At 40.2% G+C, this 15,789-nt stretch overlaps 1 protein-coding gene across 3 annotated transcripts in view; it reads left to right on the forward strand.

Moving 5' to 3' along the window:
• Positions 1–15,789, forward strand: part of NDFIP2 (Nedd4 family interacting protein 2) — a 65,265-nt gene that overhangs the window by 41,088 nt on the left and 8,388 nt on the right. For all 3 annotated transcript variants that reach the window (XM_054011859.1, XM_054011850.1, XM_054011841.1), the window contains 2 exons: positions 11,890–12,014; positions 15,381–15,447. In XM_054011859.1, coding sequence (XP_053867834.1) covers positions 11,890–12,014; positions 15,381–15,447 — 192 coding nt within the window. The remainder of the gene's footprint in view (positions 1–11,889; positions 12,015–15,380; positions 15,448–15,789) is intronic.

The following is a 15,789-nucleotide window of genomic DNA, read 5'->3' on the forward strand; positions in this document are numbered from 1 at the left end:
TGTTAGCGTTGTTTATCACCACGAGTGTTCCCTTCACCCAGATGTAGTAAGGTCCATTTTCCAGCTCTGGAACATCCCAAGTGGATCTGTTTACGAGAAGACGACAGAAAACGTCACCAGTTTTGCTCCTGGGCAGGTTCATTAATGAATATTTTTTCACTGCAGTGGTCAGAGGGTCTACTGTACGCTTCTTCTCTCCTGCCCCAACCCCCCTTTCTTCTGTACAGAGCTCTGTGCCAGGTCAAGCCGGACAAGGCCCAGGTTATACTGATCCTTTTGGTATGGCCCATCAGCATTGTTTTTCAGAGCTCTTGGACTTCTCCATCAGTCCACCATTGTCACTCCTGCTTCACACAGACTTGATTTCACAGAATTGTGGTCATCCCCTCCACCCCAGTCGTCAGACCCTCCATCTGACGACCTGAAATCTTCGTGTTTAATATTTAGCAGAGAAGTTCAAGATGTGCTGCTGAATAGTGGAAAATAGTCAACTAGAACCTGGCTAAATGGAACAGATTTTCAGTCTGGTCCAGACTGGAAGGGGTTTGCTGGTTCTTGCTTCTATTCAGCATGTGCTGGACTATCTTCTGTCTCTAAAACATCAAGGATGGGCAGTTAGCTTGGTCAACATCTAGAGGCTATATTAGCATTTTATCCACCTGTTGATAACAGTTCTTTTCCACCCCGATGGCTGTAAGATTTTTAAAGAGTTTGGACAGATTATTTCCACAGGTATAGAACCCTGTTCCTTCATGGAGCATGAATCTAGTCTTAACAAAGCTAATGGGTGTCTCCCCCCTGCCCTGCACACACACACCCCCAGTGACCTCTCTGTTGCACCTTTTGATGAAGCTGACATTTTTAATAGCCATTATGTCACCCAGGAGAGTGGTTGAGTTGAGGACTCTAATATCAGATCCGGCATATATGATTTTTCTATGCAGAGAAGTATGTTTTGTCATCATCCAAGTGGTCTCCACTTTTCACATTAACTAAGCAATCTTCGTAATGACCTTCTTCCCAAAGACTCGTGATAATACGGGGGAGGAGAAACTTTATACTCTGGATGTTCAAAGAGCTTTACTGTTTTATCTGGAATGGACTAAACCTTTTATGTCTTCAACTCAATTGTTCATTGCATTTGCGGACAGAATGCAGGCCAGTCCTGTTTCTACTCACTGGATTTCTTCTTGGATATCCAGTTGAACTTGTCAGTCACAAGTTGGCTAACGTGAATCTGCCAGCTAGCGTTGGGTCAATAGACTAAGTCCAAGGCAACCTCCATGACTTTTTTGGCCAGCGTTCTGGACATTGGCGAAGCGGCAACCTGGTCATCATGTCATGCTTTGGCTTTCACTACACTACCTCTCAACGACCTAGAAATGATGCTAAATTTGGACAAATGGTTCTCCAGTCCCTCTTTAAAATAGACTCTGAACCCACTTCCAATTGGGACTGCTTGCGAGCAGCTCCTTATAGTGGAATGGACATGTTCAGTCACTCAAAGAAGAAACTGTTACTAACCTTTCTGTAACTGTTTTTTGGGATGTTGCATATGTCCATTCTACAACCTGCCCTCCTTCCCCTTTCTATCGGAGTCTTCCACTAGGAAGGAACTGGGGTGTGGGGGGGGATTGGAGATGGCTCCACCCTTTACGCCTGAGCTCTGTGCAGAAGGCAGCAGAGAGTGCTCAAGCCACCCCAACTGGTACTGCTAAAGGGAAAACTTTCTGAGAACTGTGAATTGGAGTATGCGCACACTCGCAGTGGAATGGACATGTATAACACATCTCGAAGAACAACTGTTATGGGAGGGTAAGTAACTTTCTTTTGTTTTTTCAAGAGAAACCTGTCTGATCTGTTTCTTTACCATTTCTCCCACCCTGCTGAAGTTGCTTAGGAAGACTTTTGTCCTAATTTGGGCCCCTACATTATTTAGTACAGTAGTAATGAGAAGGAGTGGTTGGGAATCCAAGTAATGGTGTATTTTTTTTTTCATGTGCTCATTTCTCCTTGAGCAATTCTATAAAGTCTCTTCATACAGCAACGATTTTTGTATAGGATACTGAAGTATACACAGAAGAGTAAAAAAAAAAAAAATGAAACAACTTCATGAAAAATTGCTGATATCCCTTTTCTCTTTTGACTGCCGGATGTGATCTCTTGATATTTTTAGCCTGGGCTTTGGCTCATAGGTTAATGTATCACTATTTAACCTAAACATATGGCACACCTCTAATGTAAATGTCTACTAATGTACTATTTCAAAGAATGATGCAGATACAAATGGCAATCTTAACCCATTGCTCTGTGTTGGGATATGTTTTTACATATAAATCTTTTACATCTTTTTTTGTGAGAATCCTCTTAGGATGGTTCAGTATTATACTACTACAATTTCATAAGCCTGGGCTTGGAATTGAGCGCGAATATATCCGGTGTTCAATAGGCAGTAGAGTGGAATATCTTTAGTTTTCATTTTGAAATCCAAAGACTTCGGTAGGTGTTAATTTTGTAGGAGCTTTAAGTGAAAGTTCTAGCTGTTATCTATTTATTCTAAAGATAAAAATCTACCATTCAAAAATTTAAACAGTATAAAAAGTTAATGTATACACCTGCCAAGTATCAACTCTTGGATGTAAATACTGGAATATCATATTTGTATGTATTAACAGTGGGCATATTGACATGTGAATTGGCTAAAAGAAAACCTTAAATGTCAGATATCCAGGAAGGCAGCTTTAGTTTTGCTTCAGCTCTTCAGTATTGAATGAAGCAGTTGTGCATTGTAGTGATGCATCATGCTCCTTGAAGGCTGCTGCTGTTGATTTCAAAAACAAACCGGATTCCAGTGTTGTCACTGCAGGTAAATTAAAAAACGTTTAATTCTGAGAGCGTGACTTTAATGAAAGCCAAGAAATTCAAATATGGCAGGCAGTCTGTACTTAACTTTAATGTCACAGAGGCAGTGTCTGCAGGAGTGTGAGGAGTTCAGAGGACATTAACATGCAGCTATGTCTTGAAGTCAGCTGAGTGCTGCCTTGCCACTTGCTATATGGATAATTTCAGCATATTGCTCTTAAGTCTAATGGTGTTCTTACCCTACTTACGGGGAGTTTTAAACATTAATACAAAAAGTTTTATTTTAACCTTTTTTTAATAGTGCAAGTTTAGTAGACAATTACACCTTAATAGATTTTTTTCATGTTTTATAAATAGCCAAAACTATTTTTGGGGAAAATGACTTTAAAACTGCTGTAGAGACCTTAGCTAAAGTAATAGTATAAGGCTAGGAGAGACCCCTATATCATCTAGTCTGACCTCCTGTATATCACAGGCCACCAAAACCACCCTAAACCCTCTCACTAAACTGAACAAACAAAACTAGACCAAAGTGTTACAGCCCAAAGGAGACTAAAATATTGTGTGCTCAATGAAGAGACTAGGAGGGACCATGGTGCACCAATGCCTGAGCCCCCTGCAATGGCAGGAATTAATTGAGATATACCCAGATGATCAGGAACAACTATCCGAATTCCATGCTGCAAGAAGAAGGTGAAAACCTTCCAAGGTCACTGCCAGTCCCGCATATAGTGATCAGTTAGACCCTGAACATGTGGGCAAGAACCAGTCAGCTAAGCCCCAGAGGAGGTGTGTGTGGGGGGAACTGATGCCACTTCAGAGCACTCATCCAGTCTATCGAGTGTTCTGTCTCTACCTATTCAACCTCTGATCCTTCAGAGCAAGGAGACCAAAACAAACAACAAAAAAACAGAATATACTGGCAGTGGGGATTGGAATCCCTTCCTTACCCTGTAGCTGACGTGCTGAAGCCCTGAAGCACGAGATTTTTAGCGCTGCTGAACCAGGTGTCACGTCATTGCAAGCAACCCAGTGATATGACGCTGCTCATAAATTTGTTCATCTCTCTTAAGTGTTTACGTTGTTTGTCTGCATAGCTTCTAGTGGAAGGCTGTTCCAGATCACATTTGCCTCTTTTGCAGCTGCATCCCATTGGTGGCTCATTGACATCCTATGATCGACCAGTACACCAAGTCTCTTCTCCTGTTACTTCCAACTGATGAGCCCCCAGCCGGTAGCAGAAATTCTTATTAAGCACTAAGTGCATGATTCTGCACTTTATGCTATTGAATTTCAGTCCATTTCTGTTACTCCAGTCTTCATAGTCATCCACTTTCTGTGTAATATTCCGATACTGCTGTGTATTGACAATGCTTCCCGACTTTGTACCATCAGCAAATTTCATTAGGACATTCCCAGTTTTTGTGACAATAATAAAAATAATAAATCACGTTGGTCCTTGGGGAACTCCATTAGTAACTTCCCTCCAGTCTGATGGTTTACCTTTTAGCACAACCTTTGCCTTCTCTTTAAGCAGTAACTTACCCATCTTACTGTTCTTGTCCTAAACCCCATTTTTCTAATTTATTAATTTCCCATACGGTACTGTGTCAAATTCTTTACTGAAGTCCAGGTATTTTGGATCTACTATATTTCTCTCTCCCTACAAAAAAAAATAAATTGTTTTTAAATCAGTTTTACCTTCTCAGAGGGAAGGCAGGTTAGTTGGGCACGCTCTACTTTCAGGAAACCAATGTTGCATTACATCTGCTTTTCCATTTGCCTCCATGAATTTAATTTACTTTTCTTCATCATTTGTTCTAAAGCTTTGCATACTACTGAGGTCAGACTAACAGGTCTGTAATTGTTTGGATGACTTTTTCTGCCTTTCTTAAATATAGATACAAGGTTAGTTCAGTATGACTGGAGAATAACTAACCCCAAATAGATAGAATTAGCAAAAATCCTTGCGAATGAGCTAGCAATCTCGTGTGCCAGTTTTTTCAGTATTCTGGGATGAAAAATATTAGGTGTCCCCCCTCTCCTCCCCCACCCCAGATTTGAGTGCAGTAGTAATTGCTATTTCTATACACACATTTCCATCAGCCGTCCTGCCTTCATATCCAGGTTCCATCTTGTGATTATTGAACACAGAGGTAATGTATTAATTTAGTTTTGGGGCTGTAGAGATTATTTTTTAAACTCATCCCCATCCACACTGCACAGCAGCCCAGCCATATCCATCCATCCTTTTTATTTATATAACAAAATCTTAAATTAAAATAAATGTTTGACAAGAGCTAATTCAGCTTGACTTTGGGCAATTCTTACTTCATTCATATGTTTTCTAACCTCCATGATGTAGCTTTCTTTGCTGATCAGTCCCTTTTTTCCATTCCATATAGGCTTTCTGCTTACTCCTGATAACCTTTTTAAACTGATTATTCATCCAGTTGGGTCTGGAGCCTTTCCCTACAAGTTTTTTGCTCCTGACTTGGGGCACAAATTTCAGATAGTAACAATGGTTCTTCAAGTTGTCCCCCTATGGGTGCTCCACAACCCGCCCTCCTCCCCCTACTTGAGAGTTCTCATTTATGACTCTGTGGTACAGAAGGAACTAATGGGGATTAGCCCATGCACGCTGGCTAACCTTGTGGCGCAGCACAAAGACAACGCATGCGCGGGCCCAACAGACACTGCTACTGAAGTTCTCCAATAAGTAGCATAGGGACACAAATGCACGTACAGTGGAGCACCCGTAGGGATACATCTTGAAGAATCCTCATTACTGCACAAGGTGAGTAACTTCTTCTTCAGAGTAAGAGGGGCCAGGGGAAAAACACAAGGCCTGCCTCTGGCCTTTCCTGTTTTCTACTAAGTTCTTATGTACTATTATTTTTCCATTTCATTTTCAGTGGCTGATCTGTCTCCTTGTTTCAACTGGCATAGTATCCCTGTCATTTCTGTATTACTGTAAAATTTGTCCAATCTTTATAAAGCTAGTATGCATTTCTTTATAAATCATGACTTTTGGATTCTGTATACTCATCTGAATATGAATCCAGAACTCATTTTCCAAGTAGACTTTGGGCCCTGGATACAAGCTCCTGAATATGCACTAAAGGTATAAATATTTGTGTTCTGCAGTTGTGTATCACTTAATCTCACTTCTTGTGTTCTACTCTAGAAATGTTGTTGCCATCTAGATTGTGCTTGTGTATATTCTTTTAAAGCTTAACATTTCAGTGGTTGATATTACTGTTGGTTCTTTAATGTTTTTGCAGTTCAGATCATTGAATTGTTTTTTAATTTTTAGTTTTCTTTGATATTAGATTTTTTCTTCAAAATGGGTCTCCTCCCCTCCCCCAACATAGATAAAAGTTCAGTTGTCATCAAAGCTGTTTTAAAGATGAGGGATAATCATACCACTAATGCTTGCAAATCTTACTCTTGCCTGATTTTCTCAGAAAATCTATATTAGAGAGAGCGACTACATTACCTTTATGATTTTTTAGGAGCTTCTGAGCCTCAGATTCTCAGATCAACAGCCAAACTTTCTTAAAGAGAAAGAGTTGTATTGTTAGTATTGATAAGTATAAGTTCCAGCTTTTTGTGGGCCGTTGAGTCTGATAGCTTCACCGCCAGAATCCATCACACTTCTCCCTTCTGTCAATTTTGATGATATTGAGATTTGAGCATGTGCAATTTAAAAAAAAAAAAAAAAAAAAAAACCACTATCCTACCAAACCAAAACACTAAACCCACAATTTTCCCCCTGGGAAGAGGGTCTGAGAGAGAGAATAAACATGTATCAGATGTTAGCCTGGTGATTGTGTGCTGCTGAAAGTAGGGTTACCATATTTAACAAATAAAAAAATGAGGAAGCTCTACGGGGCCCTGGCCCCGCCCATTTCCCATTCTCAGCCCTGCCCTGACTCCACCCCTTCCCCGCCCTGACTCCCACCCACACGAAAAGGGCTGCCCGAGCGCTACCGGTTTCACAGTTTGCCGGGCAGCCCCCAGACCCTGCGCCCCCGGCCGGCGCTTCCCAGCGCAGCTGGAGCCCGGGAGGGGAAGCGCCCAGCCGGGGGTGCAGGGTCTGGAGGCTGCCCGGCAAACCGTGAAGCCAGTAGCGCTTGGGCTTCCAGCAGCCCCTATGCCTCTGGACCCTGCGCCCCCGGCCGGGCACTTCCCCTCCCGGGCTCCGGCGGCGCAGGGTCCGGAGGCATGGGGGCTGCCCGAAGGCCGTAGCGCTCGGGCAGCTCGGCTCTTAAACAGAGCTGAAGAGTCGGGAGGAGCAGAGCCGCCGCAGGAGGGGAAGTGCCCGGCCGGCATTTTCCCGGACATGTTCGGCTTTTTGGCAATTCCCCCTGGACGGGGGTTTGATTGCCGAAAAGCCGGACATGTCCGGGAAAAACCGGACGTATGGTAACCCTACTGAAAGAGACTCAGATGGTGGTGGGGGCAGTATAACCATCAGTGTAGAACAGAATGGAAAGGGAGTAGAGTAGAGCTCCTTTGGCACCGAAAATATTAGTGGTATTTTAACTGCTGAGACTCTTTGAGGCTTATGATTTTTTTCTTTTTTTAACCTTCTGCATCCTCTGTTGCATGGAGTTCCTCTGAGTGAAGTTGTCCTGTTCCCCCGCCTTTAAGGCTTAAGACACAGAAGGCCATGTTTGACCCAAATAGGATCATAATAGGAAATGGCAAAAAAAAAATTTCTTTATAATTTTTCTTAAGAGCGAGAGATGTTACTTGTAAAGGTTTTTTTAAATGTGGCAACTTATGTTGCTGACTCTGAGTTCTTAAGCTGTTTCAATACTGAGTAAAGTGGTAGTGTTTTTGGCAGATCCCGGATGGATAGTCCTGGAGACTGAAATCTTTCCATGGTACAGTACAGTATGAGCAGCAGCAGTGACAACTGCTCTGCTAATAGGCTTCAATCATATTTTGGAACAATCCTTCTACTGAGAGCGAAGAATCTAGAACTCCTCCTTTTTGTCCCTTACACAGTGGTGCCTGCTAGCCCACAAGATGGTGTATTCTATACAGAGGACCAAAGAGGGGCTGCATTGCCGCCTGTCCCCAGATTGGCAGAGGGTAGAGTAATTCCATCTTTCCCATCAACTTAATTTTGTACACAAATCCTCTTTGTGCAAGACATGGCAGTTGGGAGGTACAACCCTAGAGGGTAACTAAACCGTAAGTGAGAAACAGCATGGGCTTTATATAGCACTAGTAATGCCAGACAAAAACTTACTCTTTTTTAAATCAAACTACAGAATTAGTGGAAGAAAGGCAACAGATGTTGCCAAATTTCAGAAAACCATCTTACGATATCTTACTTGAAAATTTCATATTAGCTGAAGTCTAAGAGGAATGTCATTTTAGAAATGAAAACTGGCAAGAAGTGAAGACTACATAAGGTAAAAAGAAAATTGCACTTAGTTAGGAAATGTATGCTGAACACTGCCTCTAATCAGGAGAGGGCTTTGTGTGCAGAAGTAAGTTTGGTGGTTTTTTTTTTTTTAACTTGCAAGTTTTTAAATGGTAATCATGTACATTGAAAGCTGTTTCCACAGCCTTGTTATAAGCTTGGTAAAGACTTGAGGGCTTTCAAGACAAATTTCTGGGTTGAATTCCATTTCACTTCATGTGTGCACTTCAAATATAAAGTAAACAAAACGTAATGATAAATAGGTTCCACTATAGTAGATAGCAAGAGTGCTTTATATAATAAAATTAAGGGGTCCGTGTCCCCCCCTTCATTGGTATGCTTGGGAGATTCTTTAACTTTGATGCATGTTTGATAAAATAACTTTGGACTTCTGTCATTTTCCCTTCAAAATATTTAGGCGGCTCTACATCAAGAGGAAAAATTTTGTCATACTTAAGTTTCACTTGAGTTTTCCCAAGTGAGTGCACAGAAGTTTGTAATAGCTTGAAAGTAAGCTCTATATTTTTATTTTTGTCAGTTAAACTATTTTCCCTGTAGAGATTTTTTTATACAATTCTTTAGACCAGTTTTTTAAAAAAAGCTATTAAGAATTCCAAGATGTACTGATATCTAGCTCTATCATACTATACTATAGAAGTTCTATTTATTTATTATTGTTCACTATTGAGTGTAAGAGTCTGCACTTCATACCAAATAATTTGCTGTCTAACTCCTCCCATTGAAAAACCTATTCTTTTCAAGAATGAGTAATAAAGTAAAAGGGCTTTGATCAATGTAGTTGTAAGAGTGAGTGCACAAAATTTTATTTTGTAAAGCGCCTTTTGTGTTTCACAATTGTGTTCAGAGTACAAATTGCGGCAAACTAGCGCGATTGACTGCACAAGTGATATAGTGCTAAAATTAATGGCACCAGCCTATAAAGAAAGCAGGATATAAGTGCATTAGTGAGAGAGTAGCTGAACTAACTGAAACAGGGAGTGGTCTGTATTGTAGAGTTATTTGATTTTTCAATGAGAGCACCCAATGCAGGAACACCTGGGCAATGTTCCTGAAGCCGAAGGCCTTGAGAAGGAGCATGCAGCAGCTGCTCCGTCAACTTTTGCCTGTCATGGACCCACTACTGTACTGTGATGCACCAAAGAGGGCAGTGCAACTGGCAGGCAAGGAGGTGCCAATGGGGCCTGCTGTGCTAGTGGGGAGAGCTGGTCCCTTGACAGTGGGGCCTGGCACATGTCTGGTTGGTACCCATAACAGGCACTCCCATTGCACAGCATAATGGGCAGCTGTTTCCCACTGTCCAGCACATGGCCCAGACTTGCTCTTCTAGCTGTACCCCTTTATTGCCCTGGGGGATTCTGTGGGGAAGAGTCACCCTGATGTGCTTTTACCCTGTCCTGCCAATAAAGTTACTGCAATTGTAACATATGTCACAGCAAATGCTTGAAAGGATTCTGTTTAACAAAGATAGCACCTGCGACTCATCAACTCACCTTTGCCTTGTGACCATGCCCTGTTCAGGGCAGAGAGTACTCCTTGCCTGTTGACCCTATGCAGGAGGTTGATTTAACCCTTACAGGACAGGAGCCAGTTTTGCCACTGAATCTGTTTGACGGGTGGAGGAACAAGAAGCAATTAAGGGGGGACTGGAGAAGGAAAGAGCCACATGAGGGGTCTCAGTATTGGGGAAGGCGGGGACTCCTGTGTAAAGGAACCTTAATCTAACCCTGGACTGGGGGTGCAAGGACTCGCCTTGTGGAAAGGGCGAGCAGAGGTCACAGACCCTTCCTGGATCTTGGGATACTGTATATCTGGAACATTGGGATGGGGGGGACTAAAAGTAGGGAAAAAAGCATAGGCAATTACCTCCAATGTATTCAAATATCCAGAAACCAAGTATTTGGAGTGCTGTTTTCCTGACAAACATTAACTGTAGCTCCAGTCAGCTAAGTTATGGTGCAAAGTATATTGTTTTACACTGGATTTCATTTATGGCTAGAAATTCTGACTACTGAAAGACAGCTCCCTTTGGAATATAAATGTACTAGACAGTAATCAGGAGGGGACAAGCTCAGCTTACATCAACCCTGTATGGATAAGTCATTGAAGCTTACAGCTAGAAATATGTAAGGAGACCTTATTGATCTCCCTTTCTCTAAGCTAAGCAAGAATTCTGGCAGACCGACTTAGCCTCTATAGTCTCTCCCAAGTGGTTGACAAATCAGGAAGTAAGACACAGTATGTCTGCACTGCAGATAGGGCCATGCCTCTCAGCCCAGGTAGACAGACATGTACTACCTTTGTTTGCGCTAACATGCTAAAATAGCTATGAGGATGCTGCAGCGCAGGCAGTCGCACAGGCTATCCACCTAGGTACCTACCCACAGGCTTAGGCAGGTTTATACTCGGGCAAATAGCTTATGCTGCACCATCCGCACTATTCTTTTTCACACACAAGCTTGAGCAGAGGTTACATGTTTCTGTCTGCCCAGGCTGGGAAATTATGCTCCCAGCTGCAGTGTAGCCAATACCCTTTGATCTCTTCAGTTTCCCACCGTCTCATCCACTCCAGAACTCTTTTAATCTTTCTTGTCCTACTTCTCTCTCCCAAGTGTTCTGGTCCCTTTAAAAAAAGAAAAAGGCCAAAAGCTTCCAGTTACTCCCACTGCTTGGAGACCATTTTATTGAGAATTCGCACGCTTTGTCCATCACCTACAAGCTGATGTCAGTACAGACCAGACATTATCATTCTCACTTGCTGACTGCTGCTAAAACTGTAAAAGGCCAATCATTAAGAACTTGTATGAAGAATGAGATTGGTCTGTTAGAGCAGTATGAAAATTTTAAGCACAGTGGTATTTTTGTGAGACTTCCCATGAAAATAGATGTTATCAAAATGTATCCCATTTACCTGAATAATATATTGCAGATTATATTATACCACCAAGTCCTGGTATCAGATTTCATTGATACCAAATCATGGTGATCACAGAGTCCTGTTCTTGTAATATGTCAGCCTCTCGATAGCTATTTTCACCTTATCAATTTATAGCGCAAAATAAATATATATATTTTTTTTATCCAGACTCGGCAAATCTCTGCATAGAATGAGTCAAATGTCTGTAATTGCATTTTCCTTATTGTTAATCTTACTACGATTTTCATAGTTCTAAGACAAATGTATCACTTCATGTATTTATCTAATTCATAGTGCTTATTCGATGTTTATTCCTGTGGTTCTGTAGCTTCCAGTCAGAGTTCTGTGGAGGATAGAACACTTCTTTTTTTTTTTTTTTTTTTTTTAAGAGGGAATCTACTTATATTTGGTTTTCTTCTCTGTTCAAAGTAGCTGGGTGATAGATATTAGCTATTGTACTTTTTAAGGCGTATATACCATTAGGAACACCTACATTTCTGAAGGATACTATTTTTATCTGAAATACTAATACAGACCTCTAATCTTGTAAATATACTTATTAGTACATTAAAGTAAATTAGTTATATATATTTTATATGGCTAAACAAGAGTGCACTGTCACTAACACAACTACTGTTTCTCTTGGTCTTAGTGGCATTTATTTTCAACTGGATTGGATTTTGTTTATCCTTCTGTATAACTAACACCATAGCAGGAAGGTATGGTGCAATCTGTGGATTTGGCCTATCGCTGATCAAATGGATTCTCATTGTACGGGTAAGGTTCTTGATGGATATTTTGTGCCTGTGTTTTTATGGAATGAAAATAGAAAAATGATTCATGGTGTCTAGTTTCTTTAAAATGCAGTTTAAACTAGTGTCTTGACTTTTATTAGATGTTCTAATATTTTAAGTTAATGCAATAAATATTTACTAATGTGGAAATTGCAACGTTTTGTCAGTGAACTTGATTATTTTAATTCCCTTAACAGCTTTTACTGTCTTGTAATATGTAGATTATTTAATGTTACTTTTTTATCTGCTGTAATAATTTTACCTTGCTACATGCCTGTTTCTGTCAAAAAGGATTCAACTGTGAAAGATGATTTGTTTTTTGTATAAAAGTGCATAATAAGGTTGGCTTCTTATCTGCAATCAAATCTATCGGTCCAAGAGCCTATGTAGAATATAATAGGGGACTTTTAAAAATGGTTCAGGGCCTCCTTTGACCTTTTTGGGAGGTGAAGGCATTTTAAGGCTCTGTCCTCTTTCTGAATAGCTCCATTGCTGTTTTCTGTGACATTCCCTGAATCTGTCAACACAGTGACTCCACCAGCAGACCTTTGTTTTCCCACTAGGATATTTGCTTATACCTCTCTCTTTTTAGATTTCCCCCAGGGATTATTTATTTTAGAAGAAAATAGACTAAGAGGAGACAATATGATAAAGTATATAAAATAATTAATAATAAAGAGGAGATAATACAAGAACAAGGAGGCATTAAATGAAACTGAAAAGTGGAAAATTTAAAACTAAAAAGAAACACTTCAAAAAAAAAAAAAAACAAACAAAAAGAAACTATGGAACTCATTACCACAGTCTGTTGAAGCCAAGAATTTGTCAAGATTAAAAAAAGATTTGGACATCTTATATGGATAACAAGAATATCTAGAATGATACTGGAATACTATATCCAGTTCTGTTAACCTTTTTAAAAAGGATTTTTAAAAATTCAAGTGTGTGCAAAAAAGAGCTGCAAAAAATGATTCACGGACTGGAGAAAATGCCTTACAGTGAGAGACTTAAAGAGCTCAATCTCTTTAGTTTATCAAAAAGAAGATTGAGAGGTACCTTGATTAGCGTATAAATATCTTCGGGGGGGGGGGGGGAAATGACACCTATGAAAGGTCTTTTTAATGTAGTGGGAAAAGGCATAACAAGAAGTTGGAAACTGAAGCCATACAAATTTAAAATAGAAAAAAGGCACGTTTTTAACAGTGAGGCTTATTCACCACTGGAGCAAACTACCAAAGGAAATGGGAGATTCTCCTTCTCTTGTTGTCTTCTCTGGATGCCATTCTGGGAGATAGGTTTTAGCACAGCACAAGTTACCAGGCTCGATGCAGGATTAACTGGGAGCAATTTAATATTTTGTGATATACAGGGCAGACTAGATGACCTAATAGTCAATTCTGGGCTTAAACTCTATGAGTCTGTGAAACTGAAGCACCTTTTTAGAGGCACAGCACAGAACTTTCAGCCCAGTCCAAGGAAGGTGGAGGCTAAGGCATTAAGCCATCTTTTGTGCCCTCCCAATTCTGGGCTGTTCTAGGGGCTGCAGCAGCTATTGATGTAATTCAGCCTTGGAGGATTGTCTAATTTATGACAACCTCATTTGGCTGCCTTGAATGCAGCATCGTTGCCAAGAATCTCTGTAGCACTATGTGCTGTGGCCTCTGCCTAATATGTCCCACCCCTCCCAGCCATGCCTCCTCTCCAGTACTTGTGAGCAGCGGCTTCTCAGAAAGACAGCCTATAGCTGTTTCCTCAGTTTCTATGCCGAGGGAATTTTCTCTTGGCTGATTCGGGACTTTTAGAGTCTCTTTATGCTACTTTGGTCCTTTTTACCTAGTGTACAAAGGCCAGGGTGGGTGGGGTTCAGAATCTCACCCTTGTTAGAAATTAGAAGGAGGCTCTCCTGAGATTATTCAAAATAAGCCTACTATGGGGTTTCTTGTGTACGGATGGTCTGTTTACTTGGTCCTGCCTCAGTGCAGGGGGCTGGATTTGTGACCTTTTAAGGTCCCTTCCAGCCTGCATTTCTATGATTCTGTGTGTCTGAAGCAACTGATGCTAACCATCTAGGAATCCATGAGATATGAATTTGATAACTGAAAAAATTATTAAAATGTCTCTACTCCCAATTCCAACACAGACTCTTCCCTACGTGAATACTTGATTTTATTATTTATTTATTTATTATTTCTTTAAAAGAAGTTGCTTGGAGTGAGTGAATGCTGTTTGAAACAGAAACCTTTTGTAATTAAAGAATGAAAATCATTCATATTTTTTTCAGAGTGAAAATAAAGATCATAAACCAAATCCTCACTGGTCTAAATCTATAGAATTCCATTGATTTACTTCAAGTGAGGATCTGAGCACTATCTTCATTTTAGTACAAGTGTTGTCTGAACTTAAACATATTTTACAAAATGTGCCGGAAATGATGACCTAGGCAACCTCTTGACACATACTGTCACAACATGTTGAGTAGTGGTAGGACAGGAAATGTACAGAAAATTATTGAACTGCTGCAACTAAACAAACTATTTTTGTTTGTTTTTAATAATTTTTAGGGAAGAGTTAGAGTTGGAAGTAGGAGTAGTGAGAGATCTGAAGTGAGCTCTGGAGGCATTTAATTAGCCTTTTTTATCAGTGAAGCATGCAGTCTGGTAAAGGAAAAGATACCGGTCTCCAGTACCATCACACCCTGCCCTCCAGCTGCCTGTTCATATTTCCACATCACAGAGAGGACAAGACTGTCTACCATAGTCACTAACAGGAACAGTTGAAATGCCACTTCAAGGTTCATTTAGCTGTGTTCAGTTCACTGCTGGGAACTGAATGCTGGAGCATCTAGCTTGAAAATGAAAAGACTTTTTAATGAGTTGGGGGTCTTTATGGGACTGGTATTCTTGGCAGCGATTAACAGTAGGGGGTGTACAGAAGGTCAAAAGCTCTTCTTTTGAAGGGTCAGCAGAACATCCCCGTCTGATAAGATTAAACAAATGTGGCTTTTAGTGTTAATATCTAAAGCAGCAGGCTGCTGTAGTGTGTTTGGGATGGCAGAAATTGAAAAAGAGCTGACAGTAATTCATTATAATAGAAAATGTCAGATGATTCAAATGAGTAATATGATACTTTTTCACAAGAGAGCCTGGAAATTCTTTGTTTGAAAAACACAACACTGAAGCTATTTGTGTATTTTACAGCTTCTCCAAATATTTTTGCTTTTCTACTCCAATGCATTATTTTATATTTAAATGTGCTAGTTTACTGTTTTTTTCTTTTGTCCTAGATGCATTTTAAATATTAAATGTAATTTATATTGTGTATTACTGTGGCTAATCCTTGTCTGTTTTAGTTCTCAGACTACTTTACTGGATATTTCAATGGACAGTACTGGCTTTGGTGGATATTTCTTGTACTTGGTAAGTTATAATTCAAAACACATCTTATTTTGATGGAGAATTTCTTAAAGATGAGTTGAGTATATGTTTAAAAAAATCAAAACATTACAGTAAATACTAGAAAGCTGTATGTTTTTTCTCCATCTACTAAAAATCTTCTTTCGTACTTTTTCCATTGCTTTCACCAAAGTCTTGGTTGCCGTCCTATTCCTGTGTGAATTTCTGATTGCTGTATTTCTCTTCAGTTCAGAGTTCTATGCTGGAAATATTATAATTATGCAGATGTTTGATTTGTAACTTGTGTTTTAAAACAAAGATAAACAAACATGGCTGATAAGATTATAGAGTTACGCAGTTAAAACT

Source organism: Malaclemys terrapin, chromosome 1, assembly GCF_027887155.1.
Source record: "Malaclemys terrapin pileata isolate rMalTer1 chromosome 1, rMalTer1.hap1, whole genome shotgun sequence".
Classification (NCBI taxonomy): domain Eukaryota; kingdom Metazoa; phylum Chordata; order Testudines; family Emydidae; genus Malaclemys; species Malaclemys terrapin.